The 27,883-nt window shown below is 36.8% G+C and overlaps 3 protein-coding genes across 4 annotated transcripts in view; 1 reads left to right on the plus strand and 2 right to left on the minus strand.

Annotated features, from left to right (window-relative positions):
• Nucleotides 1-7,732, minus strand: part of UMAD1 (UBAP1-MVB12-associated (UMA) domain containing 1) — a 192,333-nt gene extending 184,601 nt beyond the window's left edge. The window contains exon 1 of one of the 2 annotated variants that reach the window (XM_081079962.1): nt 7,502-7,732. The gene's annotated coding sequence lies outside the window, so the exon portion shown is untranslated. The remainder of the gene's footprint in view (nt 1-7,501) is intronic. The other variant, XM_081079963.1, reaches the window with a different exon arrangement.
• Nucleotides 1-27,883, minus strand: part of MIOS (meiosis regulator for oocyte development) — a 65,871-nt gene that overhangs the window by 1,859 nt on the left and 36,129 nt on the right. Inside the window, exon 10 of the transcript XR_013995365.1 lies at nt 22,136-22,312. The gene's annotated coding sequence lies outside the window, so the exon portion shown is untranslated. The remainder of the gene's footprint in view (nt 1-22,135; nt 22,313-27,883) is intronic.
• On the plus strand, nt 6,922-27,639 carry RPA3 (replication protein A3). Its single transcript, XM_081079964.1, has 7 exons — nt 6,922-7,497; nt 7,885-8,005; nt 9,149-9,223; nt 9,956-10,064; nt 10,617-11,649; nt 21,439-21,507; nt 26,447-27,639. The coding sequence occupies exons 2-5, from the start codon at nt 7,907-7,909 to the stop codon at nt 10,697-10,699; spliced, it is 366 nt and encodes a 121-aa protein (XP_080936090.1). The 5' UTR covers nt 6,922-7,497; nt 7,885-7,906; the 3' UTR covers nt 10,700-11,649; nt 21,439-21,507; nt 26,447-27,639.

A 27,883-nucleotide genomic window follows, 5' to 3' on the forward strand; every position in this document is an offset into this window, starting at 1 on the left:
TGTCCAAACTGCGGCCCGCAGCAAATTCCAAAAATATATTTCGTTTACTTAAATAAACCAGGTGAGGCAATACGTACTTCACCTCAAGTGAGTGGCCCGGATGTTTGTGTATTTTACCGCATATGGCCTTTGGTGAAAAACGTTGAAAAAAGTTTGGACACTCCTGCTTTAGACTAACAGGAAGAAGAGCTCTCTGATGATAATTTTCCACAAGTAACTGTTGAAAAGTAAAGATCTTGGTTACATCCAGGCTCTTATTTACTTACATCCAGGCTCCTGAGCAGAGCTGGGTAAAACCAGGTGGATCCGGGATCTCCAGTCTCAGACAAGTCCACACCCTCCCTTCCTTCTGGGGAGCACCCTGGGGTTTTCTTCCCTCTTCACTCTATCTTACTATTCATCATCACTAAGATGTCCAACAGATAGTTAAGGAAAATGTGGTCACGCCAGTAAGTCTGCCAGTAACAGCTGTAATTTGCAAATTATTGGTTAAGTGCATAGCATAACAAGGCATTGTACTCAGTGCTGTCCAAACACAGTCTTATTTAATGCTTACCGCTAACCTTTATTATCTCCCATGTTAGTACAGAAATTGCACTTGTGAAAGGATAACATGTCCAAAAGTCAGTGAAGGGAAAGTATCAGGATTTAGCTGGTTTAAAGTGGTCATGTCACTTGGACCAAAAGCACCTGGATTAGGATGTCTCAAGCCATGCTTCATCCTGAACCCCAAATCCTCTACCCGAAATGTCGTCATCATTTCCCTCCCCATCCAACGCTCTCCCCCAGCATCACTATTAAACTAAACCCCGTGGGATGGCATCTAGGAAGATATTCCAAGTTCTGGTCTCTGCTAAGTTTTACCCTTCACTCTTGCCACTACCCTAGGATACCTTCGCCAGACCGTGTTATCCTCAACAACTAACAAAATCCCCACACCGGCACGCTAAAAGAGCATTCGTGCCAATGTCTTAAATATAAATGTCTTTTATTTTACTTTTTATGTATGGCTAAGCCAGTAATAAAGAAATTGTATAGAACACAGAAAGGACAAAAGTTTACAAAACCACAAGGGTATATGCAAGTACTAGAGCTCACATTGTCCCTGTGGCCACTGCTGATTTCTAATGGCTAAAAGCCTGGGTTTTAATGATCCATATTTCACAGGGAACAAGGACAAAGTCTGGAGCCCTAACACCTTGGTGAGAAGAAAACACAATCTTCTCCGGCAAAGTACTCCCAGACTAAACCTCAGAGAAATCAACAACAACAAGAAAATGAATTGATAATCAAAACTTACTACATAAATGAAGCAATGAGCCACAACAGGGAAGAGTAAGCAAAATCAAAAAACAGTACAGAATCAGACCCATAAAGACTGTGGGTATCAAAACTAGACTATAAATATACTTTATATTCTATACCATGACAAAGGGAGACCTGAAACTATGAGTATATATATATATATATATATATATATATATATATATATATTTAACAACTACTAAGATTTGTAAAAAAGAACCAAACAGAACTTCTAGAAACAGAGTGACAACTGCATAAAGAATTAGTAAACTGAAAGATATAAATAATCTAGAATTCAGAACAAAAAATGAAAACCACTGAATTATAAAACAGAGGTCAAGAGCACATGAGAAGGTTCTTCTAATTAGAATTCCGGAAAGAGTTAGAGAATAGGAGAGAGATGTTTAAAAAAAAAGGGGGGGGGGCGGCGGCAGGTTAGCTCAGTTGGTTACAAGGCGGTGCTCTTAACAAGATTGCCAGTTCATTCCCTGCGTGGGCCACTGTGATCTGCGCCCTCCACAACTACAGTGTTTCCCTGGAAATAAGACCTAGCTGGACAATCAGCTCCAACGCGTCTTTTGGAGCAAAAATTAATATAAGACCGGATCTTATTTTAAGATCGGGTCTTATATAATATAACATATAATATAATACAGGGTTTAATATAACATAATATATAATATAATACCAGGTCTTATATAAGACTCGGTCTTTATAATATAATATAATATGATATGATATGATATGATATGATATGATATGATATGATATGATGTAATATGATGTAATATGATATAATATGATATAATATAGTACAATATAATACAATACAATACTGGGTCTTATATAATATAGTATAATATAAGACTGGGTCTTATATTAATTTTTGCTCCAAAAGACACATTAGAGCTGATTGTCCATCTAGGTCTTATTTTCGGGGAAACAAGGTAGATTGAAACCACTGCGTGATTTGGAGCTGATGGGTCCTGGAAAAACACACTTAAATAAATAAAAGTTAAAAAAAAAAAAAAACCTCCAAGGCTGAAAGCTTTATTGAGCCATATGCCAGCCAGAAAAGGACCTCTAAATCACCAGCAGCAGCTAGATGGAGAATCCAAACCTGGGTTGAAAGGGCTACTGTATACTACGGATTTGGAGAGGAAAGAATTACACTGGTGGTAGATAAAGGGGGAGGGGAAAAAGGTGAGGCAGGGACAGTTCTGGGATAGGTGAATAGTCTGTAAGGAAGAAGTATTTGATGCTTCTGGATTGTTTGTGGGCAACAATCCAAGAACTTGATAGCTAAGCAATATTCTGTGGTGTGCAGTGGTTGGCTATCCTTTCTAGGTAAGACTGAAATGGGCCTGGAAGTTCATTCAAAATTTCAACATACATTCAGGAATGTGAGCAGTCTTCTGTTGGTTTTGGTCCTAGGCTGTAAACTGATTAACTGCTCCTGTCTCTTCCTCCTGCCCTGCAGCCTGTTGTAATTTAATTTAGGACATCTCAGAATTTTTGTCTTATCAAAGGCAATATTTGAAGGGATAATGGTTGAAAATGTCTCAATACTGAAAAAATGGGAATTACCAGATTCACAAAGCACAACATATTCATCAGCAAACTAACTACGAGAAATCCAGTAGAATTATAGAACACCAAAGACAAATTGAGGATCAAGCAGATAAAGAGACCTGAAACCTTACAATAGAATCACAATTTAAAAGAAAAGTAAATATAACAAGAGTTGAAAACCAGTAACTTATAGGCATACCTCGGAGATATTGTGGGTTCATTTCCAGACCCCTGGAATAAATCAAGTATCGCAATAAAGCAAGTCATAATCTTTTTGCTTGAGGGTCTTGCCTTCCGTTTGTAAAAAATGCAAATCCTATGAAGTGCTATTAAGCCAAGTACACTAAAACACAGTATGCCTATACACCAGGCCAAGAGGTTTTAAAGGTGAGTACTACCCAACAGTAAACAAACAGATCATTTCCGTTTTACACAGAATCCTAGAGAATAGAGGAAACACTCCACAACTCATTTCATGAAACTAGTATAACCCTAATAATACCAGACTCTAACAAGAAAGAAAAATTACAGGTCAGCCTTACTCATGAACATGGATGCAAAAATCCTAAGCAAAACAATCGCAAATCAAATCCAGGAATATATAATACAAGATAACATATCATAACCAAGTTGGGTTTCCTCCAGGAATACGAGTGTGGTTCAATACTGGGAAATATATTCACGTCAATCATCTCAATTAAGGTTAAAGAAAAATAATAACAACCACTCAGAAAACTCTAAGGCCCTTAACCGAGCAAGTAGAACTTCAAGTTGTGAGGACTTCCAGGAAGACTCCTTAACGGGAGCTGAGTCCCGCGAAGCCCACCCTTTTGCCTGCCCACATCTCTGCTGCTTGGAATGGGGACTAGATTCTAAGCTGATGCTCCTATCCTGGCCTATGAGGTGATCGTAAGGATGGAAACAGATAGTGAGCATAGAGGAAGAGCCAGAAAGAGGAAGCTGGGTACCTGATGTCTGGGGGGGGACACTACCACACAGTTGCATGCTGAGTTGCACCCCTGGATGTCTTTGAAATGTGAAACTAAGCCTTTGTGTATTTAAGACACTTTTATTTATGCTGTAAAACACCAATCTTAACTGAAACACCATTTCTATTCAAAACGGTACTGGAAGCTCTAACCTGTGCAAAGGCAAGAAAAATAAAACATGTAAGAATTGTTAAGAAACAAAACTATAATTATTCACATATGAACGGAAAACCCAAATTAATCTTACGGAAAATTAATATAAATAAGAGTTTAGCAGGATGGCCAAAAAAAAAGTCAATGCATTTCTATATACCAGCAAAAATTGGTTAAAAATCTTTAATTAAAAAACATACCATTTATAGTAGCAACAAAAACAAGACACCTGTGAATAAATCTAATCTAAAAGTCAAAACTTTTATGTAAAAAATTAAGAAACTTTTTGAAAAGATTTTAAGAGGACCAAAATAGTTCTAGTAAGAGTTGTCATTAAGATGTTACTTTTCCTGAAATCAATCCAAGGATTCAAATGCAATTGTGATCAAATCCCAATACATTTTATCATGAAACTTGACAAACTAAATTTTATATGGAACAGCAAAGAGCCAACATTCCTGAAGAAGATAGCAAGGTCTAAGGACTTGTCTCCCAAACACCAAAAATTTTCATAAGGCCACGGTATTAAAGACAGTGGGTACTAGTGCAGGAACAGAAAAATAGACCAATGGAACAGAATTGAGAGGCCAGGAACAGACTCACACATATATGTAAATTTAAGGTCAGTGGCAAATGATGATATAGTCAATAAATGATGCTGGGACAATTAAAATGAAAACAAAACAAAGAATTGGATACCTATCTGACAACATACGTAAAAACTCAATTCTAAATGATGGAATATTTTTTAAATATGAAAGACAAAACAATTCAAAACACTTTAAAAGTTTATTTTAAGACAGGATTCTTAATTTTTTTTAATTGACCTTTCAATTATATTAAACTTAAGGAAAAAACATTTTAACTATATTAAAAGTAGGAGCTCTTTCCAATGAAAGAAAGAAAGATTAAAAGGAAAGAAAGGAAGATGAAAAGAAAGGAAAAATAGATAGGCCAAAAACTAAGAAATGCGACATTACTATCCATACTAATACAAATTGCTCTCAAAAATCAGTAAGAAAAATCAGCAAAAAACAAAAAATAGTAAACACAACTAACCAATAAATATTTTAAAAGTTGTTTAACCTTATTAGTAATCAGAGAAAGCAAATTAAGACCACAATAAGAAATCATCTCATATCCATCCCATTTGGGGGAAAAAACATTAAAGAGTTGCCAAAAATGTGGAACTCTCCCACATTCCTAATAAAAGAATAAACTGGTACCACTAATTGGGGAAAAATTTGGTTTTACTAGTAAAGCTGAAGATGCACACCATGTTTCAGCAATTCTACTGATAAATCTTTGCACACATGCACCAACTAATAGGGACAAAAATATTTACAGAAGCCCTGTATACAATAGAAAACTGCAAAGAATCAAAATGTCAATAACAGCAAAATAACAGTGAAAAGAATGAACACCGCCTACATGCGTCAACATGGATTAATCTCAAAAACAAGCAAACAAACAAGTTAGAACATATACCGGGTGTGCCAATAAAATGTATACACATTTTAAGAGATGTTATCTATGCTCAAGCAGTAGTTTGCTACAATCAGAAGTGTCTGAACGCTGATGGTAACCACTTTGAGCATCTATTATAATTGCAGAAGTCAAACATGACTGGTATTCACTTTTTGTTATCGGTATATATTGAGTATTACAATTAATAGTTTTTCCTTTCTTAAAATGTGTATACATTTTTTGGCATCCTCTATATATAGTATGATTCCATTTATATAAAGGTCAAAATTCGCAAAATTAAACAACATATCACTTAGCAATGCCTACATGTGTGGTAAAACTAGAAAAGCTTAGGGGGCTTAATACAAATTTCAAGACGTTTATTTCTGGCTGGTAGGGAGAAAGTACAACTAATAGGTAAAGTTCCATTTCTTAAGCTGAATGAGAGGCCCACATGGGTTCACTTAATCTCTCTGGAAAGTACTGTGTAAATATCAGTTATATATACTCCTCTCTGTGTGTTGTATTAATATATTACATAATAAATTTTAGGTGACTCAAAAGATAGCCAAAAAGCTGTTTTAAATTATCTTATTACTCATCTCCCTGTTTAAAAAAAATATCATGGGTACATAAAAGTGGTCTTTTAAGTGCAATAAAACAATGATAGTAGCATCTGTTACTTTAAGGGCTGCTTTTTAAAAAAAAATTGCTATTGAAGATATTCATGCATACACTACCCTATATAATGCACATCAACTTGTTTTCCAAAGCAACACTCAAGTGCTAAAGAATGTATTTGCACAGAAATACAACATGGATTTTATTTATTGACTTGCACCGATACAACCATTTTTTTACACACCAACTGACATGCACCCTGCATCTGTTAATGAAATCCTTTACATCTGTTTCAGTGACAGCAACATTCAGACAAATATGTTAAGTGCCACGTAAACACTGAGGGAAGCTATCATTTAATTATGGTACATCAGACTTCCACCTTAAGTTGCTACGTGAAGTCTCAAAAGTATCTTACTGGCTTAAGGCACGGGTACTTGAATTTGAACGGTGACAACTAGGTGGTTTTAGGCAAATTCATTTCAATATAATAATATCTCAATAAAAGGTGTTTTCCAAATTCCGCAGCTCCGCTGGCAGTTATTTTTATGAGCACTCATTCTGGGGGGTAAAATTCCGAAAATGAACAGCCAGGTGAGCCAGGGACAGATTTGAGAATCCCCCCAAATTTCCTTGACACAGGTTACCTTCCACACCTCCGGGTTTCCCCTCCAGAGTCCTGGAGTGCGGGGAGCAATGGGGGACAGGGGTCGCTGGGGAGTTAAAAAGAGTCCGTGAATCATACGCACAAAAGTTAGTCAGCTGGGACCTTGCTAAACATTAACTTATCTAACCTCTTAATTTTGCCGAGGGGGAACCTGTGTCTCTAGGGAGGAGCCCAGCTGCTCAGGCTCTAACGTCTATTTAAGTCCGTCCCCTCCCCTGGCTGTGCGGTACTTCCTCCCACCCACGCCCGAACGCCTCGACTCGATGCTAACGGCGGAGGTGGGAACACCCGCACCTCCGCAGTGTGGCCAGACGGTCGGGGTGAGAAAGCGTCGTAGAAGTTGGTTAACTCCCCTTACTGGAGGTGGGGAAACTGACACGGGAAAGTGACGCGTCTTGGGCGCTCCGTCACCAACCCTCTGCCACCAGCATCAGGAAGCTGACAAAGGCGGTGGAGATCACTGGCGACCCCACTTTCCGTCTCCGGGAGAGTGGGGGTCAAAAAAAAAAAAGAACCCCACAAGAAACCGATCCCTAGATTTCATTCAACAAGAATCACGCACTTCCCACGGAGAAACTGGAAGAGGGGGAAACAGAAATGTGAACAGCTGGTACGCGGCACCGAGAATGCCAGGGCGGGACAGGCACCGACTTCCGCCTCTCCAGCCTCCGTCGGTGGGAAGAAGGGGGAAAAGTAAGGCTGCGGCGCCTCCCGCGAGAAGAGGTACCTGAGGCTCTGGCCGCAGTCCCCCGCCGCATCTGCACGGGATCCAACACCCAGCTTCCGGGGGTCAAATCGCCGCGGGGAGGCCCAAGATCTAGGGAGGAAGCCTCAGGCCCCGCCCCATCCAAGCCCCGCCTCCACTGGGCCCTTAGCGGTGGACCCGGGCAACTTCCGGGACGCCGCGCGTCACTAAGTAGGAAATCTCCACTTCCGGACGCATCCCTTCTTTCGCGGTGCCTTTCACCGACAGCACGATGTCCATCAAAATTTCCGCGCGTTTGATTGGTGGAGCGAGAGTGCTAGTCTCCGCCGATTGGTGCCGGGGAAATCCGTCCCATAGACTCTCGCGGGGCGCTCATTTTCACTCTTCTGCTTGTTTTCCGCCAGCCTCAGAATTAACCCCGCAGTCATGGTGGAGGTGGTGGACTTGCCTAAGTCCCGCATCAACGCCAGCATGCTAGCTCAGTACATCGACCGGCCCGTCTGCTTCGTAGGGAGGCTGGAAAAGGTGCGCGGGCTCGCCTCACGGGGCTCCCCGGTCCGGGTGGAGGGACCCCGTGACCTCCTGGGTTGAGGCCTCCGGGTGGGTAACTGAGGGCTGAAGGACAGAAAGCTTTCATGGCATCACTGCACGCCCGAGAGCTTTATTTTGTACTAGGGGACTAATTGCACACGTTAGTTATTGCAGCCCCGTTTTGGCGCCTCTTTTATGGCGCGAAATAATGTTTTCGAATGCTCTCCGTTCTAAATTCTAGTCCCCCCCTTCGTTGTTCGTGTTTACGTAAAAGATTGTAGACGTGACTCCCACATTCATCTTCCGACGTTTTAGGTTAGCCACACTTGACAACTAGTCTCCTTTCCTTCTCTTCTGCAATGCTTCTCAAAACTCGTTTTCTCGTTGAAGTCACTTCTCCATAAAACATTCAATTGTCCCTTCCAGATCCCACTGCAGTCACTTATCTTGCTCCAATGTTAAGAGTGCAGCCCCTTCGTGCTACTGGTGGGAAACAGGCCCCAAACCTCGTAATCACCGAACTGAGCAAGCTGATAGAAAAACTAGTATTACATAAAGGCTTGTTTAGTAGTTCATTTCAGCCACACATCCTCTTTGTGAAACAGGTTTTTTATTCCGACTTCACGGGTGAGAAAACCGGTAGGAGCGGCGCAGGGTTAAAATGCTCAAGGCGCAGCAAGTCACAAAGCTGGCGTGCACACCGGCTTTGCCCGTGCTCTTGGCAGTGGCCTCGCGGGAGCAGACCCAGGCCTCCGACAACCAGATCTCTCTTTACTGCACCATGCCTAGCTGTTACTCTTAAAACATACCCTCGGGGATATGTACTATTTAAGTCATAGGTGCCAGTAGGTCTCACTTTTAGATAGGCTCCTTTGATTTGTTCTTAGCGTAGCGTTGCAGATTTAGCAAACAGAAATATATATCTGTACTAGTGTTCTGAAATTGAAATTTAACTGGGCGTTCTTCATAGAGGAACACAACATCGTAATTTGAACCAAATACACTTCAAAGACAGTTATTTTGTGTGCATCTACTAAGTAAGTTTGGGTCAATCTGCCCATCTTTTATCAAACTTTTAATATTTTAATGAGATTTTAAGGTTTTGTTTATGTGGTATTTTTTAATTTTTTTTTTTAGGTTCATCCCAGTGGAAAAATGTTTATTCTTTCAGATGGAGAAGGAAAAAGTGGAACCATTGAGTTGATGGAGCCCGTATGTTTAAGTATTAATTCAAGTGTAATATAGTTAATTCTAGATATTGTTTTGGTTTGTTGCTGGTATTTCTGATTCTTGAAGTAGATGTATAAAGGACCAGCTTATAAAACTTCCCTGGCTCTAAAATTAAATTTTGTTCTCTTCTTAACATTGTATTTCCCTTTATGTGTCTAACCAATGATTCTTTGGGCTGTGATTTTTTTTTTATTACATCCCTTTGATACTGGGTGACAATTCTTATTTCTAAGAAAGATTATAAAATCATGTAAGAAAATTCTCCCATTTAAATCCCTTTCCTTCAAGAGTTTTACATTTTTAAATTCTGTTTTCTATTTTTGTTTATATACATTTTCAATTTTCAATTTGTTTTTACATTTTATGTTTACTTTTTCTTGGTCTTTTAAGACAAATCCATAACAGAAGTTTCCTTTCAATGGGTCTTTTAAACTAATTACTCCTGTAGAAATGCTGGACATTCTCAGTATCTTTAAGTGATTTTATCTTCATCTTAAACTTTAATTTTATCTTTGGACCTAAAGCTAGTGTTACAGATACAGGACTTGTGACATGCTGACAGTAAGTATGCAAACATTTTTTAAAAAATTACAGTTCAATTTTTGCATTGGTAAATTTTAAAATTATATGAAATGATAGTAGGTAGTATAACAATTTACAATTATCAATTGAAAACGTGGTAACATGAAGTTGACATTGCATTCTTTGTTTTAGCTTGATGAAGAACTCTCTGGAATCGTGGAAGTAGTTGGAAGAGTAACAGCCAAGGCAACCATTATGTGTGCATCTTATGTTCAGTTTAAAGAAGATATCCATCCTTTCGGTAAATAAAGCATTCTAGTTTCATATATTAGGAGGGAAACAATTTTATTCTTAACATGTCTTGGTCATGAATCTCAGTCCTGCTACATTTTCAATTTCTATAGAATTTTCTGATCCCAAGTGAAAATGGGAGGACATTTTGGCCTGCTTCTAAGTAGTGTGTGGATGTATATACTCGTATGTAGGAAACTCAGTAGACATTAATTAATATTTGTGGAAAGAAATTTTAAAATAGGGCAAACAAAAATAGTGTTAATCTTTTTTTGGTTTTGTTTTACTATATGGATTAAAGGCATCAAATAATACATAACACCTAAAACACAACCAGGCAAGAACTGCCCATACAATGAATAGTCTCCTATATCTCCATGTCTTTTATTTGTTGGAGCCACAAAATAAATAAATATGATGATCCATATCTCAGTTTTAGAAGATAGGTTGTGAAAATAAGTTGACCTCTAAAAGGGAAAGAGAAAGAGGTAGAAATCTTTTAGATAATTAATGTTACAACTTTCCACTGTAAATTAAATGTTTGCTAAAATGTTTCTTTCAGATCTTGGACTTTACAATGAAGCTGTGAAAATTATCCATGAGTTTCCTCAGTTTTTTCCTTGGGGAGTTGCGCATTATGATTGATCTTGATTACAAATGAGCTACATCGAAGACTATTAAGGCCCCGGATATTTGAGGAAGAGGTTCTGTTATTTTTTAATATTTAATTTGTTCTCTTTTTAATTTCATTTACCTAACTTTATTAGATTTTTTTGATAGAACATTTTTGATAGAACTGGTATATTGACAGTTCTCACCTGTATGCTCATATAGAATCACTTCTCTGGCATATGGTCAGATCAGATGAAAGAACAGAGCAGTTGTCTGAGTTTAGTTTTCTGTTTTATTAATAAAAGTTTAAATGCTACATACTATTTGTTGTTTCATTCTTTTAGTCAGGTATTTAAGCACAAACTTGGAATTTCATAGCTGTAAAGTCAGACAGAAATTAGACCTACCAAATTGAAATCCTGGGCCAACTGTGTTAAGAATTTTTTTGCTACCTCATGAACTACACCATGTTAATTCTTTCCTTGACAGACTGAAAAAAATGATTTAGATTTATTAAAAGAGCAAACAGAATCCTACATCTTCTATAATTTATGAGAATCTATATAAGCTTTCTCCAGAGAATCAGAACCCATAGAAGATGGATGGATGGATGGCAGGAAGGAAGGAAGGATTAGATAGATAGAGATTTGTTACAGGAATGGCTTACATAGTTATGGAGCCCGAGAAGTCCCACGATGCATCATGTGCAAGCTGGAGAACTAGGAAAGCCAGTGGAGTAATGTGCTTCAAGTCTGAAGGCCTGAGAATCGGAGTTGATGGTGTAACTCAGTCCAAGGTTGAAGACCTGAGAACTGGAGGCCACTGGTGTAAGTCCCAGAGTCCAAAGGCCCAAGAACCAGAAGCTCTGATGTCTGAGGGCAGGAGAAGATGGACATCCCAGCTCAAAAGAGCAAATTCGCGCTTCCTCTGCCTTTCTGTTCTATTTGGGCTCCCAAATGAATGGATGATGCCCACCTACTTTGGTAAGTAAGGGCCATCTTCTTTACTTAGTCTACTGATGCAGATGCTAATCTGGTCCATAAATTCCCTCACAGACACCCAGAAATGTTTTACCAGTTATCTGGGCGTTCCTTAACCCAGTCAACACTAAATTCACCACCACAGTACCTCTTAGGATTTTAAAACTGAGCATTTTTAAGTGCAAAATAAGGGATACCAGATCATTAAAACAGTTGGTGGGATCATAATTTTTTTCTTCCTTTCAACTGTCATTATCTTTAGTATGAAATTCCTGTTTACTTGTATTTTGTATCGCCAAGTAACTGGGGTAGAGAGGTAGGGGTGTGGCAAGTGTAGGATAGAGAGTAATGCAGAATAACTGGTGACTTACATGACCAGTCAGGTTTTATGGCTTGAACCATTCTCTTCACTAAGGAAATAATCTAAATCTATTTAGATTATAAAATATACCAAAAATACTTTAACTTGATATCATCTTCAATTTCAACTTTTATCCCCAAATATTCTACTTTTATCCCATACTAGTTAAGAGACATTGACATAGCCACTTCTGGTAAAGGATTATAGGAAGTAAAAGAATTTTAGTTGACATTGAGGGACATCAATCAGACTCAGTAACAGTGTTGTCTTGAGTGCTAGAGATGGGGTTAGTCCTTAATTGTGTTAATCTCTGAAAACTCAGTGCTATTAAATGTTAAAGGCTTGAAACCTGTCTTGAAACCATCTCTTGAGCTAGTATGTTCAGTAAATTGTATTAAGTGAATATGGTATCTCGCTTTCCGTCAAATGACTCCTTTATACTAATGATTTATGGTGCCATATCTCTAGCTCCAATCTCCCTTCTGAGGTGCCCCACCTGGATCTGCACCATCTGCATGTGGATGGACCACCAGCACTTTAGCTGGAACAAGTGTAAGTTGAATGAGTATAGCTTCCCTCAAATATGTTCCCTGATTTGGGGGTAATTTTATGCAGATATAATTTACATATTCAATTCACCTATTTTAAGTGTAAAATTCAGTGAATTTTAGTATATTCCTGGAGTTGTACAACCACCACCACAACCAATTTTAGTAACATCTACCCCAGAAGAAACCCTGTACTGTTTATGCATCATGGCCCAATCCCTCCACCACCACCACCCTGCCAGCTCTAAGAAACCACAGATGTACCTTCTGTCTATAGATTTGCCTATTCTGGACATTTCATATAAATAGAATCATAATGTAGTCTTGTGACTGACTTCTTGCTCTTAGCCTAATGTTTTCAAGGTTTATCTATGTTGTAGCATATATCAGGGCTTCTTCCCTTTTAATGGGAAATAATATTCCATTGTATGGATGTGCCACATCTCTAACCATCAGTTGTTGGATATTTAAGTAGTTTCCATCATTTGGCTATAATGAATAATGTTGTTATGAGCATTAACGTGTAAGTTTTTGTGTGTACATATGTTTATCTATCTTGGGTATATGCCTAGGAGTAGAACTGCTGCATCAAATGGTAAATATGTTTAACTTTTTGAGGAACTGCTAAACTGTTTTCCAAAATGTTTGTACCATTTTACATTCCCAGCTGCAGTGTTTGAGAATTCTAATTTCTCCACGTCCTCACCAACATGTATTTGACTTTTTGATTACAGCCATCATAATCAGCATGAAGTGGTATCATGGTCTTTTAAAACTATCATAAGCCATCTTCACTGCCCAGAAAGCTTGAGTATCACCAATCCTTCTCACTGCCATTGCCGCTATAAGTTCAGGCAGCTGTCATCTGCCACAGCCCTAACTATGTCACTGGCCTACCTGTTTCCAGCTTGTGCCTGTCACCCAGCCAGCAAAGCTGCCTCAAATATCAGCTGTAATCATTATACTATAAAGTTTAAAAACCAGAGAAGTGTGGCAAGGGGAAAACTTCCTAGGAAGCTTACAGTGGAGAAACCTGGTCAATGTTACCTTAACAAAGGGAAACACTACCATGTTTCCCCGAAAATAGACCTAGCCGGACAATCAGCTCTAATGCGTCCTTTGGAGCAAAAATTAATATAAGACCCAGTCTTATATTGTATAAGCCCCAGTCTTATTGTATAAGACCCAGTCTTATTGTATAAGACCCAGTCTTATATAAGACCCAGTCTTATATTGTATAAGACCGGGTCTTATGTTGATTTTTGCTCCAAAAGACGCATTAGAGCTGATTGTCTGGCTAGGTCTTATTTTCGCAGTAACACGGTAGTGACAACATGTGTTGCTGTGATAAGAAAGGCATTTTACCTCTGTGATATTTTTTTCAAAACCCTTAACACCAGTCTAATCATGAGAAAACATCAGACAAACTCAAATTCCTGGACATATTACAAACTGATCACTACCCCTTTAGAATTGTCAAGGTCATGAAAAACAAACTCAGAGAAGACTAAGGAGACAAGACAAAATAAGGACATTGATGGAAAAACTGGTGAAATCAGAATAAAGACCGGAGTTTAGTTAATGAAAGTAGTGTTGTTTTCTTAGTCTTGACAAATGTACCACAATAATGCAAGGTCACATAAAAGGAGAAACAGTGAGGGGTTATATAAGAACTCCGTTATCTTTGTAATTTTTGGAGTAATCTAAAATTACTCCAAAATGAAAAATATATTTAAAAGAAATTAACAACCCCCAGAGACTCCCCACTGACTAGATCAGGTCTTTCTAATTAGTAGTTGAAGCCTTTCACAATCTGACCACATTCACCTTAGTCCCACATTCTACTCTCCTTTTGAAGCTACCCTCCAGCACTGAGCTGTCTTATCCCAGGACACACCAGACCCTTTAAGATCTGGGTGTCACTGAATCTGGTGTTTGCTATGATTGAAATGCCTGTTTCTGCACTCCATTCTCTAAGCTTTCCCAAACTTAAGCAAGCAGTTACTTTGTTATGTTCCTTTCTTTATAACTCTCATCACACTTAACTTGCTGATAACCTTTCGTTTCAGATTTTTTTTTTTTTTAATTTAAACACTACAAAAGTCAGAAAGTAAAGTTCCTGGTGTCTCCCCAGAGACAGTGCTATGGACTGCAGGATTGCTTTCCAGAACCTTCTCTACATAAATAAATTGTCTATAGGACCTCAATCTCATCCTTTTTAATGGTTGCAGAATATCCATTGTGCCACGTTCCCTGATCTGGTTAACCAGTCCTCTAATTAGTCTTCCACACTAAGGAGAGGTGCTTATCGATAAAGAGTTTAAAAATCTGTTGTGTTGGAATTTCCCAATGGCTAACAAACTGTATGAGTAAATTAGTCCATCAAGCCTGGTTTGAGAAGCCATAAGGCCGAGCGGAGAGGTGAAGGCCTGAACCATAACAGGTGCAGTGACAAGGATAGGAGGCAAGGATTTCAGAATATATCATACTGGATTCCATAGGACACACATAATGTTGCCAGGAGCTAAAGAAAATAAGAACCAAGGATGAGGACAAAATGTGAGGCACAATAAATTTGCTTTAATACAAATTTAAGTAGCTGATAGGCCCTTCAGTGAAGATATCAAGAAGGTATTGGAAATGTAGGGCAAGATGGAGATTTGACAGACAACCTGCCTAAAATATTTAAAGTAGAGTTTAAGAGATGTACCAATCCTTTATCTGCAATTCAAAACTCATTTGGCAACAAAACCCGGTAAGAATTACAATGCAGCTACTTACAGTCTTCATCCCACTTAGTGTCAATACTGATATGCTTAACTGCAGAAATATTAATATATTTGATTAGAGGATGCTGCCCCTCTGGGGAAGGCATTACAGAATATAAAGGAGATATACCTATGACTTATAAAATCCAAGAATTCTGAAGCACATCTGGCCCCATGAGCTTCAAGTAAGGGATTGTTTTCCTAAATCAAGGGACAAACACAGGGTAATAAAACCACAGAACCAATGTTAAAACCTGGGGAACTGCACTTAGGGAGCAGTGAGAGAGTGACTGAGTCAGAAGAACCCCAACAGCGCCTGACACTTGGTAAGCAATCCATAAGTATTTATTTACTGAAAGAAATAAATGATTATGAAAGGTAAGGAAGCAGAGTTTCAAAAAGTAGTCAATAATGTTGACAGCTCAAAGACAAATTGAAGATAAGGATGAGGATAAAACAGACATTCCTACCTTATATGTCACACTTCTAAAAAGGATTGGGCTACAAAAATGAAAAGGGAAATGTGTGGAAAACAGGAGATGACAACTATAAAAGCACTCAATAGGAAATATAATTAGGCATTAAATTTAGCTCCACATGTCCCTGGGAAGCTAGGAAAAAGAACAATAGGCTATAGAATTATAATAGCCTTAAATTCATTAGGACAATCAAACTTTCCCTAATATTAAGTTCTAAAAGCTGTATCATACAGAATCTAACGTGAAGGTTGAACTACCAAATGGTTGTCTTCAGTAGTAATTTTACAGATGTTTTTCAAATGATTGTTTTTATTTTCATCTGACAAAACTAAAATAACTGAAAACATCTTTTCATAGGGTGGGTTAAATGCTTTAAATGATAAATTGGTATTACTGACTCTACTGAATTTTGAGGTCTTTAACAGTATTAATTTGATATGTATTAAGTCACTCAACAAACATTTTGTATCAAGTTCTGAGCTAATTATTTTTATTTAAGTATATCAATAAATAAACATAATTATGTATATGCTCATACATATAAACAAAGTCCCTGCTCTCTGAAATCTCAATCTATGACAGTTTCACATAATCTCTAAAGAGATTTAGATGTCTCAATTTAGATTTATTTAATATTTAATTTGCCTAAAGTTTCAAAGAAATCCACCATGATTAAGAACAATCAAATTCTGTAGGTTCTACTTAGTGAAAAACTCCAATTTGATTCCCTCACTTACTTAATCCACATGGAATTTGATTCTGATCTGTTGCTGAAAGAAAATTAATAATCCTGGTACCACAGGTTATTTTTCCTAAAAGGCTGATGCTAAATCTAGAATACTAATAAAGCATATGTTTTATGTTACTTTCTAATTGTGATGTTGATTTGAGGTAAGCCACTTATGTTCTTTATGACCTCATCTGACCTACAGCATAGGGTTTTGAGATGGCTAATTAAGACCAGAGATATAGACTGTGAACAAATTATAGTGTAATATATTCATCTTGACTGCAAGGATTAAATCTGTCATTAGCATTCCATTATTTCTTCTTTACATATTATAGAATGTCAGAAGCAGTGCACTATGTTCTGTACTATTTCCTCCTATTTTTTAAAGATTTAGACTTAAATATAGTGGCTTTCAACATACGAAAAGATATTTTTCAACATGATTATTTCTGTAGGTGGGCCCCTAAAGAACAACAATCTCTGTGGATTCTATATAATGCAGTATTTATGATGAAAAATTGACAAAACTTTGAAACACTTCTCAAAAAACTGAATGTCATTAAGTTGGAAGAAAGAAAAATATATGATCAGCGTAATAATTTTGGGTAATGCCATAGATGACACTGTGATTTAATTAGTCCCCCTTTTTAAAACACTACTTTTCACAGGAGTTTGAAATATTACCCAGGAAAGTAAGCCAATTATTTTGGCGGTTAAGAATCTCTCACCATAAAATGTCATGTTAAGGTAATAAAGTTTATTTAATAATAATAGGATTAGGTGGTTTCATTGAAAGACCATGGTATCTATCACGTCACCCTGAATCTTGAAAGATAATGAGCAAGGAGAAATTCTACTGAATAATTAATTAAAAAGCTAGATAATTTAATATTATTTTTACCATCGATATTCATTTGGGAAATAAGTATTATTTACATCCTAACATTAATTTTCATTAATTCCGATCCACTTACTAAACATGCAAGGCCAAATCGCATCAAATAAATTTAGCATAACCCTACAGAAAATCAGAAATAGTGTAATGTTTCTCTTAAACATTAAATTGTTCTTTAGTTTTTGAGAAGCTTTAAGTATTAGAAAACATCAGGCTTAATGAGAAAGTGCATTTATTTCTTTTTAAGAGATGCATCTCTTCTAAGTGATCAGGATTCCATTGAGTCAATTATTTCTTCCATATGGCTCAGAAATGTCATGCCTTAGTTAGCCATGTATTTGACCTCTTATGAAAGGCAGACAGTAGACCAGGGACTGCGTCATTTTGGAATCTCTTCAAAAATAACTAAATGCTTTCCAGATGAACACACTGTGACCAAGGGAGGAACTAGGGATTAGAAATCACTGCTTCCAAACCAGCACTATTTGTAGACTTCTTTTTCTTTTGGAACCTGTTGACCTAGAGGAATTGACCCATTTGACAATTTCCTCTACTCTCAGCAGTATGATTAAGTCATGAAAACAATTCAGGATGAGATATGATATTTATTTCTACCTCACTTGTTCCGCCTCCCCCCAAAAAAAAAATTTAAGACAGCTGCAAAGCCTTCTTTTCTTTCCTTTCTCTTGTTTTCTCATCATAAATTCATACAATGTGACTTTTCCAAATGTAAACTTGAGTTACCAGTGGAGGTAGTAGAATGGGACAATTGATTACAATTGATTACATTTGTCACAGGAACATTCATGGGCTAAAACTAGCCCTAGTATCCTGCTTTATTCCTTCTTAAGGGAAACTTTCAAATAACATTTCAACATTAATAAAATATGTTCTATGTTGCTTTTCTTCCTTTATCTTCTAATTTACAACTTAAACCTATTCAAAGTACAAATTTAAGAACGTATTTTAAGCAATACAGGGAAAATACATTATCAGTACGTAAGAATTCAAAAACTACACCTAAGATAACACACAAAAGTAATGCTTCCCTGTTAGTCTGTGATTCAAGGTTTGTTCTGTCACTACTTATTTAAAGGAAAAATAGCCTTCCCCCCCACAAAAAAGAGGCCACAGAAACATTTGTCAATTTCATCTACAATAACTGGTAAAAGATACAAGTAACATTACATCTATGATTCCTTAATCAAAGCTGGAAAGGATTATAAGCCACCATATGCCTCCAGGTATGACTCCCTGAACAGTCTGGAATACATGACATTTGACTTCTATAATTTAAAAAATGGGATCTAGAGATAAGTCATTTGATAAATTATCTCATAAATGAGGTTAGGAAACTGCAGGGATTTAGGGAAGTATGACGCATAAAGACAGCCATTTGCAACAACAGAACACTAAGGGTTTTATCTAATGTACATTTCAGAAATGAATTATTTGGATTGATGTATTTGAACTTTAAAAATTTTTATGAGTTAAAATCATTGTCAATGACATTTAGAAACTCATATGCCTTCTGCATTCTCAACAGATTCTAAATTCAGCTACATGTGTCTTGTGATCACAAGATCTGGTTACAAACAGCAATAATTCTTGCAAAGCAAATTACATGGTGGTACATTCCCCCTTCTAGCAGCGGGAGAGAGTAGATTACCTCACTCATATAGCCTCACTCATACATATAGTCTGTCTGAAGATTACAGACTTTAAAATGAAAAAAGTATGTATCCTAAAATAGAAAAACAATTTCATGAAAAATAAAAAGACAGATTACTTTGTTTAGAGGAAAACTTATAAAGCACTGATGAGAAAATTTAGATACAAATACTTAAGTTTATGAGCTATGAAACTTGTTACTAAGAAATGAATTTATTCATTTCCACAATATTCATAATAATGTAGGCATGCAAATAAGTTTTATTTATGTAGGCCGTGGATATATTACAACATTATAATATATATTGCACAATAATATTGTATAACAAACATTGTGCCTTTATAGAATATTATATACAATGTATTACATTTATCTTGTCCATGTAAGAAACATGCAAACCTATAGAGAATTTTAATGATTTCATTTGAGCCAAACTGATGACAACTGCTGGGAAGCAAAATCTCAATGGATTAAGAAAATGCTCCAAAAATTGGCAGTTTTGCAACTTATTTTATATACTAGAATCAAAGGAGGAGACATAAGAAGGGTTATGTGAAATCCACTGGTGTTAGATTAAGGGGGTGGGAAAAGTAAAGAGGGGGGAATCTCTGGGATTGGATAAAAAGTAAATCAGAAAGACACTTCTTTTACACTGGTGGGCACAAGATAGTTAATAATTAACATTTACAGCACATAGAGATGGTATTTAGAGAATAAGATAATAATGAGGGATTCTATGGTCTCCTAGTGGGTTGTGCGCTGACATTCCAAGGGTATATTATCTTAGATGCAAAAAGACAACAGAGAGGCTCACTTAAGGTAAAGATTAACCATGTGGTTAATTTCTGTGAGTCTGAGTTTACAGGGCTCCCCCATGCTGGCCTCCCCTGGGCATATCGGGTTTAGTATACGGACTCTTTTTAGTCCACAATATATTACACATATAATTTTAACAATATACAATATATTACAACCTGAAAATGGATAATTTCTATTTAGCTGGAGTCAGTACACAGATAAAAGTAATACTGTCAGTTTTAACCCACACATTTTACTAAGAAGTGGCCAGAGCATACCAAATTTGAACTATTTCACAATACATTTTCATATAAGTAACTCTTAGGAAGTTGCCACACATGAGTGATTATTGCAATACAGATTCCAAGAAGTAGACCAAAGAACTATTTTGTCTATAGCATTTTATTCCCTTAACTGAGTGTTTCTCAATCTTTTAAAACCTCCCTTTGATAAATACTGAAATTTCATAGCTGAAGCTTCCCAGAGAGTATTCTGAAATGCCTTCCTCCCAGAACCCTGAAACCTCACCAAGAATCATTGATAATGAGAAGACCTTGCATGGACTTTATGAGAATTTCTTGCTTGTCTGCCTATCCAATATACTGCTAACTCCATGAGACTAAGGATAGGGTGGGGGATCTCAAAGATAGTCGATGAGGGAGAAATAAACCAAATGAATCATGGGAATAAAAGTTCCTATTCAAAAGTTAATGCAAAAGTCTTCACAATAGAGACTTGTTCCTAAATAGTTAGCCCTTAGGTCAGCGGGTTATTTTTCAACAGGATTCACTCTGACTAAATCAGCCAAGTTCAATCAGTTTGGCCTGTCAGTATATGACGGTATCCTCAAAACAGGGAACTAGACATTTTGCAATCCCTGAATGCGTGACTTACCTATGGTGGAAACCACTGAGATACAAGATGAACACCAAGGACCCACGCTAGGTGGCAACAAGTCCAATGTGCTAAGGAGCAACATTCTGACAAAAAGGATCTCTGAACCATCAGAGACTTTTGGCAGTATGTTGGTCCTCTTCACCCTAACTGCAATCAATGTCTCGTGAACCCAGGAGAAGTGTGGAGGATCTGGTTCAACTTTGAAAGAGAAATGATTATCTTAAAAGCAACAGATACTTAAACTTGAAAACACTCTGAGAATATTGTGTTTCTTATTTTGAACTGAATAAATTATATGAAATACATCCTCCAAATTACTTAACGATAATGACTATAGGTATCATTTTTGAAGGCTTCTTAGAGCTATGTTTGCCCTTTATTTAACATATCAAACCCGTCTCCTTTCCCAGGTGAGAAAAATCAAAGCTGTACAGTATTACCTAATTTAGCTAAGGTTGCATAGCTAGTAAATCATAGTCAAACCACTTCTATTTGATTTCGAAATGTGATGTCTATTGTTACATACTTTTCATCCCTTGACAAAGGTTTAGTTTATACAGCTACTTTAGTGTGACCAATGCTAGAATCTTCCCAATTGAAGCAAAATAAAAGGTAAAGAGTTTTTGTTTTTCTCTTTGGGGTAGGAGACATAGAGGACTGATCAATACAGAGGAAGAACATTAAAATGCTGACAATGGAGAAATGCATCAAAGGTAATTTTGAAATTTTATCAGAAAAGATGAATAATGAGACAATTATATCTAATTCAGGGCTTTCCAACACTGGTTTTCTTTTTTCTTCTTCTCAAAGGTAAATACTATGATTGAGCATGGAAATGAATAGGCAAAAATAAATACAAACAGTGGCTAGCCCAACAAAATCTATGCTTAACCTCACCCAGAATTGAATAAACCGAAATTAAAATAAGGTATTTTAATAACTTTCACCTCCCAAAGGGCCATCATAGAATTTTTATAATGCCTGGTGTTGAAGATGTTGAGGCTCATATAGTTTACAGGGAAATAGTTGGTTCACCCTTTGGTGGGAGGTCTATTTGGCAATGGGTATCAAAACGTAAAACACATGCACAGTAGTCCTCCCCTTATCCATGGGGAATATGTTTCAAGACCCCCAGTGGATGTCTGAAATATGGATAGTACCAAACCCTACATATACTGTTGTTTCCTATACATACATACCTATGATAAAGTTTAACTTATAAATTAGGCACAGTAAGAGGTTATCAACAATCACTAATAATAGAACAATTATAACAATATACTGTAACAAATTTATGTGAATGTGGTCTATCCCACTCTCAAAATATCTTACTGTACTCACCCTTCCTCTTGTGATGAAGTGAGATAAAATGCCTATGTGATGAGATGACATGAGGTGAATGACGCAGGCACTGTGACGTAACATTAGGCTACTATTCACCTTCTGATGAAACGTCAGAAGGACGATCATCTGCTTCAGGTGACCCTGGATGGAGCCATTAGGGCTGACTGTAGGTAACTGAAACCGCAGAAAGCAAAACCACAGGTAAGGAGAGGACTACTGTAATTTTTGACTCCACAATTCCAGCTCTATAACTTACCTGACAGATAAGCTTTCTCACAAGTACCCAAAGATGTATATGCAAGAATGGTCACTGCAGCATTGTTGGCAAAAACAATTAAAATACCCTAAATTTCTATCACTAGGAAGCTATAGCCATATAGTCACATACCAGTTTTTTTTTTTTAAAGCAGGTGTATGTGGGCTAATGAGGAAAATTTTATAAGATATATTTTAGGTGAAAAAAAAATTTGAAGGGGAATTTATATGATCGTATCCATACAAAGGTAGAAAGGCGAAGACTGACAGACACACAGAGAGATGTAGTCTACATACAGAACGTTTCCATATGTGTACACAAACTTTAAAGCAGTTTCCCCTGGGAAGTGAGAGTTGGAATTTGGGGAAGTGGAGCATAGAGCATGAGGATATTGAAGCAAAGGGCTGAGACATTTACTTCCACTTCATACTTTTTGTATTTTTTTTTACCATGACCCTGGATTATTTTTATAATAAACCACCAGCTTTAAAAAAAAGATCACTGAATGTTCATATAATATACATTGTACTAACAACCAAAAATCCATCTGGTCCAGTTCATCTATGAAACAGAAAAGCACTAGACTTCCATCAAGAGACCTGAGATCTAATTCCAGTTTTACTACACAGAGTAACTTCCTGAATGGTCCTTTCGCTTTCTTCCAGTTCTAACAAGTCATAATTTTAAATATTTCATGAGTCATTTTCCAAATCAGTCGTTAGCTAAAAATGGCTAACAGGCGAATGTGGACCAGTTGGTAGTTGCTGCCTGGAATGCTACACTGAAAAGGGTTCTGAGGAAAACCACGGGATGGATATGCAGCCTGTGTCAGGGGAAGGAAGGGTGTGGTTGTTCACTCCCACCAGATCAAGCCCGCCTTGGCCTAACCTGTTCCTCTCAAGGTGACTAGTTATTTGTCAATGGAGAGTGTCAACATATGAAGGACGTTTGTTATTGGTCCACTTGTAGAACTCGTGTTCCCATGTGTTTTTTTATATCACCGCAGTGTTTCCTCTTACTCTAACCTTTATCAGCCTACTTTACAAAATACAGGTCTCATTTACTACATCAATCATTGTTGGGTAAAAATGTCCTCTACTTAGCAGTCCTCTAAGCAGTCTTTACTAGCTTCTTAAAATACACACACACCAGGAAAAGATGAAAATTCATAATGCCATCACTAACAAACTAACTACTAGAATCTGGAAAGAATATTAATCAAATATAGGGCAGAAGCAGCTGGATTGAGAAACACCTACGACGGCTCCATTTCATTGTACACATAACAAGTCTCGGCTCTGGGTGACCAATATCATGTAGTTCAGGTAGCTGTCTTAATTCCGAGGTGGATTAAACAGTTGGTCTCACAGATTCAGAGGAGAGCAGAGACAGGAAACAATGAGAAAATGTAAGAGGAATGTACAAAAAAGTGTCATCTGCTGGAAGACAAAAGTAGATGAGGAATGACGCTAGTGCAGTAACACTGCGAACTAGCAGAGGCAAACCCCAGGAGCAGAGCAAGATGCTCAAATACAAGTTCCAAGTTAACCAGTTCTTGGGTGAATCACTACCAAAACCACAATTTGTCACTTTTTGTAGACCTATGCAGACCCTCATTCTCTGCCATCTGTTTTAGAAATGCAGCCCCCATCACCAGCACATCTAAGTGATGATGTTCTTATCTCATTGACACATCTTGCTGACAAATAAGAGAAGTTTCATCTCAGTGTATCTGAGTATCATTTGTCAGCCTAGATCCTCTAACTTCTCTGCTTTCTGGATTAATTCTGGCCTTTGGCGAATGTCTAACTCTACTCTTTCTTTTTTTCTCTAAAGGCAATAATTCGGCAACTTCATTTTCACCATTGCATGCAAGTTGCAGTTTCATAAATTTCTATTTCATACAACACAACAGTGATTAATGAAGAGAATGGGGAGTAGGTTATACTCAAAACAAGAACTTCACTTCCATGCCTTCCATTCATCTTTCCTCGATTTAAGGCTTTATGATGCTGGCTGATAAACAAAACAACCTTAGCAGGTGTGACAGAGCAACTCAAAAGAGATTATTTTGTGTTATTTTTAATGCCATAACTTTTTTATTTAAATGCTAATCAATTTCTTACCACGACCTTCTGGTGGCAGAATCAATTTCAGTAATGATGCTAATGGCTGCAATATGATCAACTGAAGCCTTCACCATTTGCTAGAAAAGGACTGAAAGTGATAGGCAGCTCAGTAATCATTTATCCCAGAGATGAATGAGTTCAGTTGCTGATAGGGGACTGTAGGTGAATGCTGCCAAAATGAGAAATGTCAATTGTCAGGCCTCATGCATAATGGTGGAGCTATTTTTAAGCATCTTTGAAGATTAAAGTTATGCTCTTTTTCCCTATAGTTCTGTCACATATGCTTGGCAATTTGTTCTATGAGAATTCGTTCTTACTCTGCTCAGATGTCTCTGCTTGAGCAAACATATACGACTCAAAGGCTAGCATAAGATATTTGAAAAGTTATTTAGAAATCTGTAGAATTCCATATATTGGGAGTGAATCCTGAAAGAATAAAGAGGCAAGCCAGGAAAGTTACTGAATAATGAATAACTTTTAGGCTAATTTTTCCCCACAAGATACGTTTTACCAGCACGGATGATACATGTTTTTAATTTCTCAGGTCCCCAGAAGGAACAGTCTATAATTCATGTAACATTTTCTGTAGAGATAACAGAAATCAATAAAATAGGCTTAAAAATTATTTGTTCATCAAATTAGGTGAACAATGTAACCAAAAGAGTAGTTACCTCCAATTTGTGTCTCATCCTTCCAGTGGAAAATAATGTTTCCTGCCGGGAGGAATATTCTCTTTTGGAAGCCAGCAATAACTGAGTTATGTTCACTTTTCCAAAAAGAATTTAATGTATTTCAGAAATCTATCTCAAAAAATGGTAATTTGTTTTTATAGTCACAACTCAGGCTACATTCTATTTTTGAGGAATGGAAGGAAAAGGTCAGAAGATTCAAGATGAGAAAATGTAGTATTTTTGCAAGAGAAATCCCTCCCACATTTACCAAATTGCTGAATATCTTGCTCCACAAATTATGTATCTTCATTTATTTGGGGAATATTTATGTACCATAAAGATGCACACCCATAGTTGTAAAAATATTAAGTATACCTGCTTAATGTATAACACAAATTTCCAAATGGATGGGGAACATTTTTTCCTTTGACATAAGTAATACATGTAGCACAGGAACTTTGTACTGTTCAATTGTTTACTCTGAAATAATCAGTTGTCAAATCACTTGCTGCTAAAAAGAATACTTAAGTTTTACCACATGTTGGACAGTGACAACTTCTTAAACAGTCATCAGGAAAATATGTGACTGCAATATGACAGAAATCTGGATATGCATAAATTTTGACATTTGCTACTTCAAACTCCAGACTTTCTTGCACCCACCCCCAAGTATGGATCTATAAGGGAGCTAGTATTTGCCAAATAAAAAGACATAAAACCAAAACTTTGCCTGAATTCTTAAAAAATGCCTGTTTCAAGTTTGAGACATTAATCCCTTCCAATGTTCTTCCAGACTACCCTGTCTTTATGACTTTATAGTTTAAGAACCCAAATAATTAGATTCCTATATCTGTATTTACAGTTATGAAATTATGTTAAGACAACATGCTTTTCATAAATTGAATGATGAAAGACTGCAGGAATTACTATTATTGCTGCTATTTCTGACATTACATAAATTACCCTTCAATCCTAGTTACCTTTTTAGCACAGCATCTCTAACACCGTACTATTAACAGTAGATCAGTAAGAAAATTACATTTTTGAAAAATGTATGGACCTCTACTGCCTCAAATTATTTCTAATTAGAACATAATGCTTAGAAGTATAAAATTAGAAAATGAAATAAAATAAACTGACTTTTTTTTTTTGGCTTGCAGAGACAAGATGCTAAAATGATACTTGCAGTAATTATAGATATTAATCTGAATGGATTTGAGTCTGCTGAAAACTATGTTTATGTCTTCCACAGACACATGACTCCTCCAGGGCAACTCTGGTGCCATCCATTCTTTGAGATCATAACCTTGAACTGTGCCTGGCCCACCTAGGCATGCCAAGTGTTGGTGATTTGTTGGAAGCATAGACATGCCTGCATGTTTAGAATTCAGTGCTTCAACAGAAGTAACTTGTTAAATTATTGGAAATGAGTTAAGTAAAATGTACTCTAGATTGGATTGGACAATAATCAACTAAATTCTAAACACCGAGCACAGGTTTCCCTCCACTGGCCCAAAGACAAAAGAGGAGTCAGGAAATCTCATGAAGAAGATCTAAAACAGAGAAGATAGAAATAAAGTCACTAATTATGACTCGTATATGCCACTAACTTCAGGGAAATCACAAGTCTTTTGTGGATCCATATCCCAATGTGCTTAATGGAGAACAAAATGCACTCTTTTCAAATATGATTGAGTGCGATGATTGAGGACATCCTTTTCTTATTCCTGTACATTACTACAGAATATGAAATGTAGAAAAATGCTTTCCAATTTGCTCTCAATACTAATTTCCATACCTTAATCAAGTTTCTTCGCCTCACAGAATAATTTCCAATATCTGACTGTTTTTTATGGTAATAACAAGATACTACTTCATGGGTAACTTTTATAAAAGCCAGTCGTGTGTGTGTGTGTGTGTGTGTGTGTGTGTGTTATGCACATTCATCATTACTGTAGAAAAACTAAAAGATATAGATAAGCAAGAAAAATGTCATTTAAAATCCCAATATTTTTGTAAATATACTTCATGTGTTCCATGCAAATCTATTTATGTGCTGTACATTTAATCCTATAACTTGCCTTTCTCTCCATTTATCAACATATGAATCTTCTTTTGTCAATAAAAATATTCTATCTGATTAGTTTGTTAGTATTCCACTGTATGGCTACAATTTCTTTCCTTCTATTACTGGACATTTCAGTTTCCAGGTTATTATAAATACTGTGAATAATCACTTCAAATAAACATGTATTTTTGTGCACATATCCAGTCAATCCCTCAGAAAATATTCCCAATATGTCAAAGGGTACAAATCTGTTTAAGGCCTTTGATACATATTGCTCTCCTGTCCTCAAGAACACTTGTACTAATATAAACTCTCACAAGCTGTTACCTAAGTATGTTCCTTTCCTACGTCCATGAAAATAAATATTCTTTTTCAGGTGAATGGTATCCTATTGTTTTAATCAGCATTACTTTGTTACTGATATAATATTTCCATTTATTGGCCATTTTAATTTATTTTGCCTGTACAAGTCCTTGATCACTATCAACTGGTTGGGTCTTTATGGATTTAAGAATGCATTTGGATTTGTGAATGTAGGGTATTAAATTTGTCTTGCATGTTGTACTCTACCAGTTTACTTGCCTTTTAACTGTTCATGGCATTTTTGCCATACCAACACTA

The sequence above is a fragment of the Rhinolophus hipposideros genome (genome assembly GCF_964194185.1).
Source record: "Rhinolophus hipposideros genome assembly, chromosome: 18".
NCBI lineage: Eukaryota > Metazoa > Chordata > Mammalia > Chiroptera > Rhinolophidae > Rhinolophus > Rhinolophus hipposideros.

Excerpts from the sequence above, each read along its gene's own strand:
- RPA3 (XM_081079964.1), top strand. The coding sequence starts at position 7,907 with ATGGTGGAGGTGGTGGACTTGCCTAAGTCCCGCATCAACGCCAGCATG. Across the intron at positions 9,224-9,955 it reads CCATTGAGTTGATGGAGCCC|CTTGATGAAGAACTCTCTGG; the intron begins GTATGTTTAAGT and ends TCTTTGTTTTAG. Across the intron at positions 10,065-10,616 it reads AGAAGATATCCATCCTTTCG|ATCTTGGACTTTACAATGAA; the intron begins GTAAATAAAGCA and ends TGTTTCTTTCAG.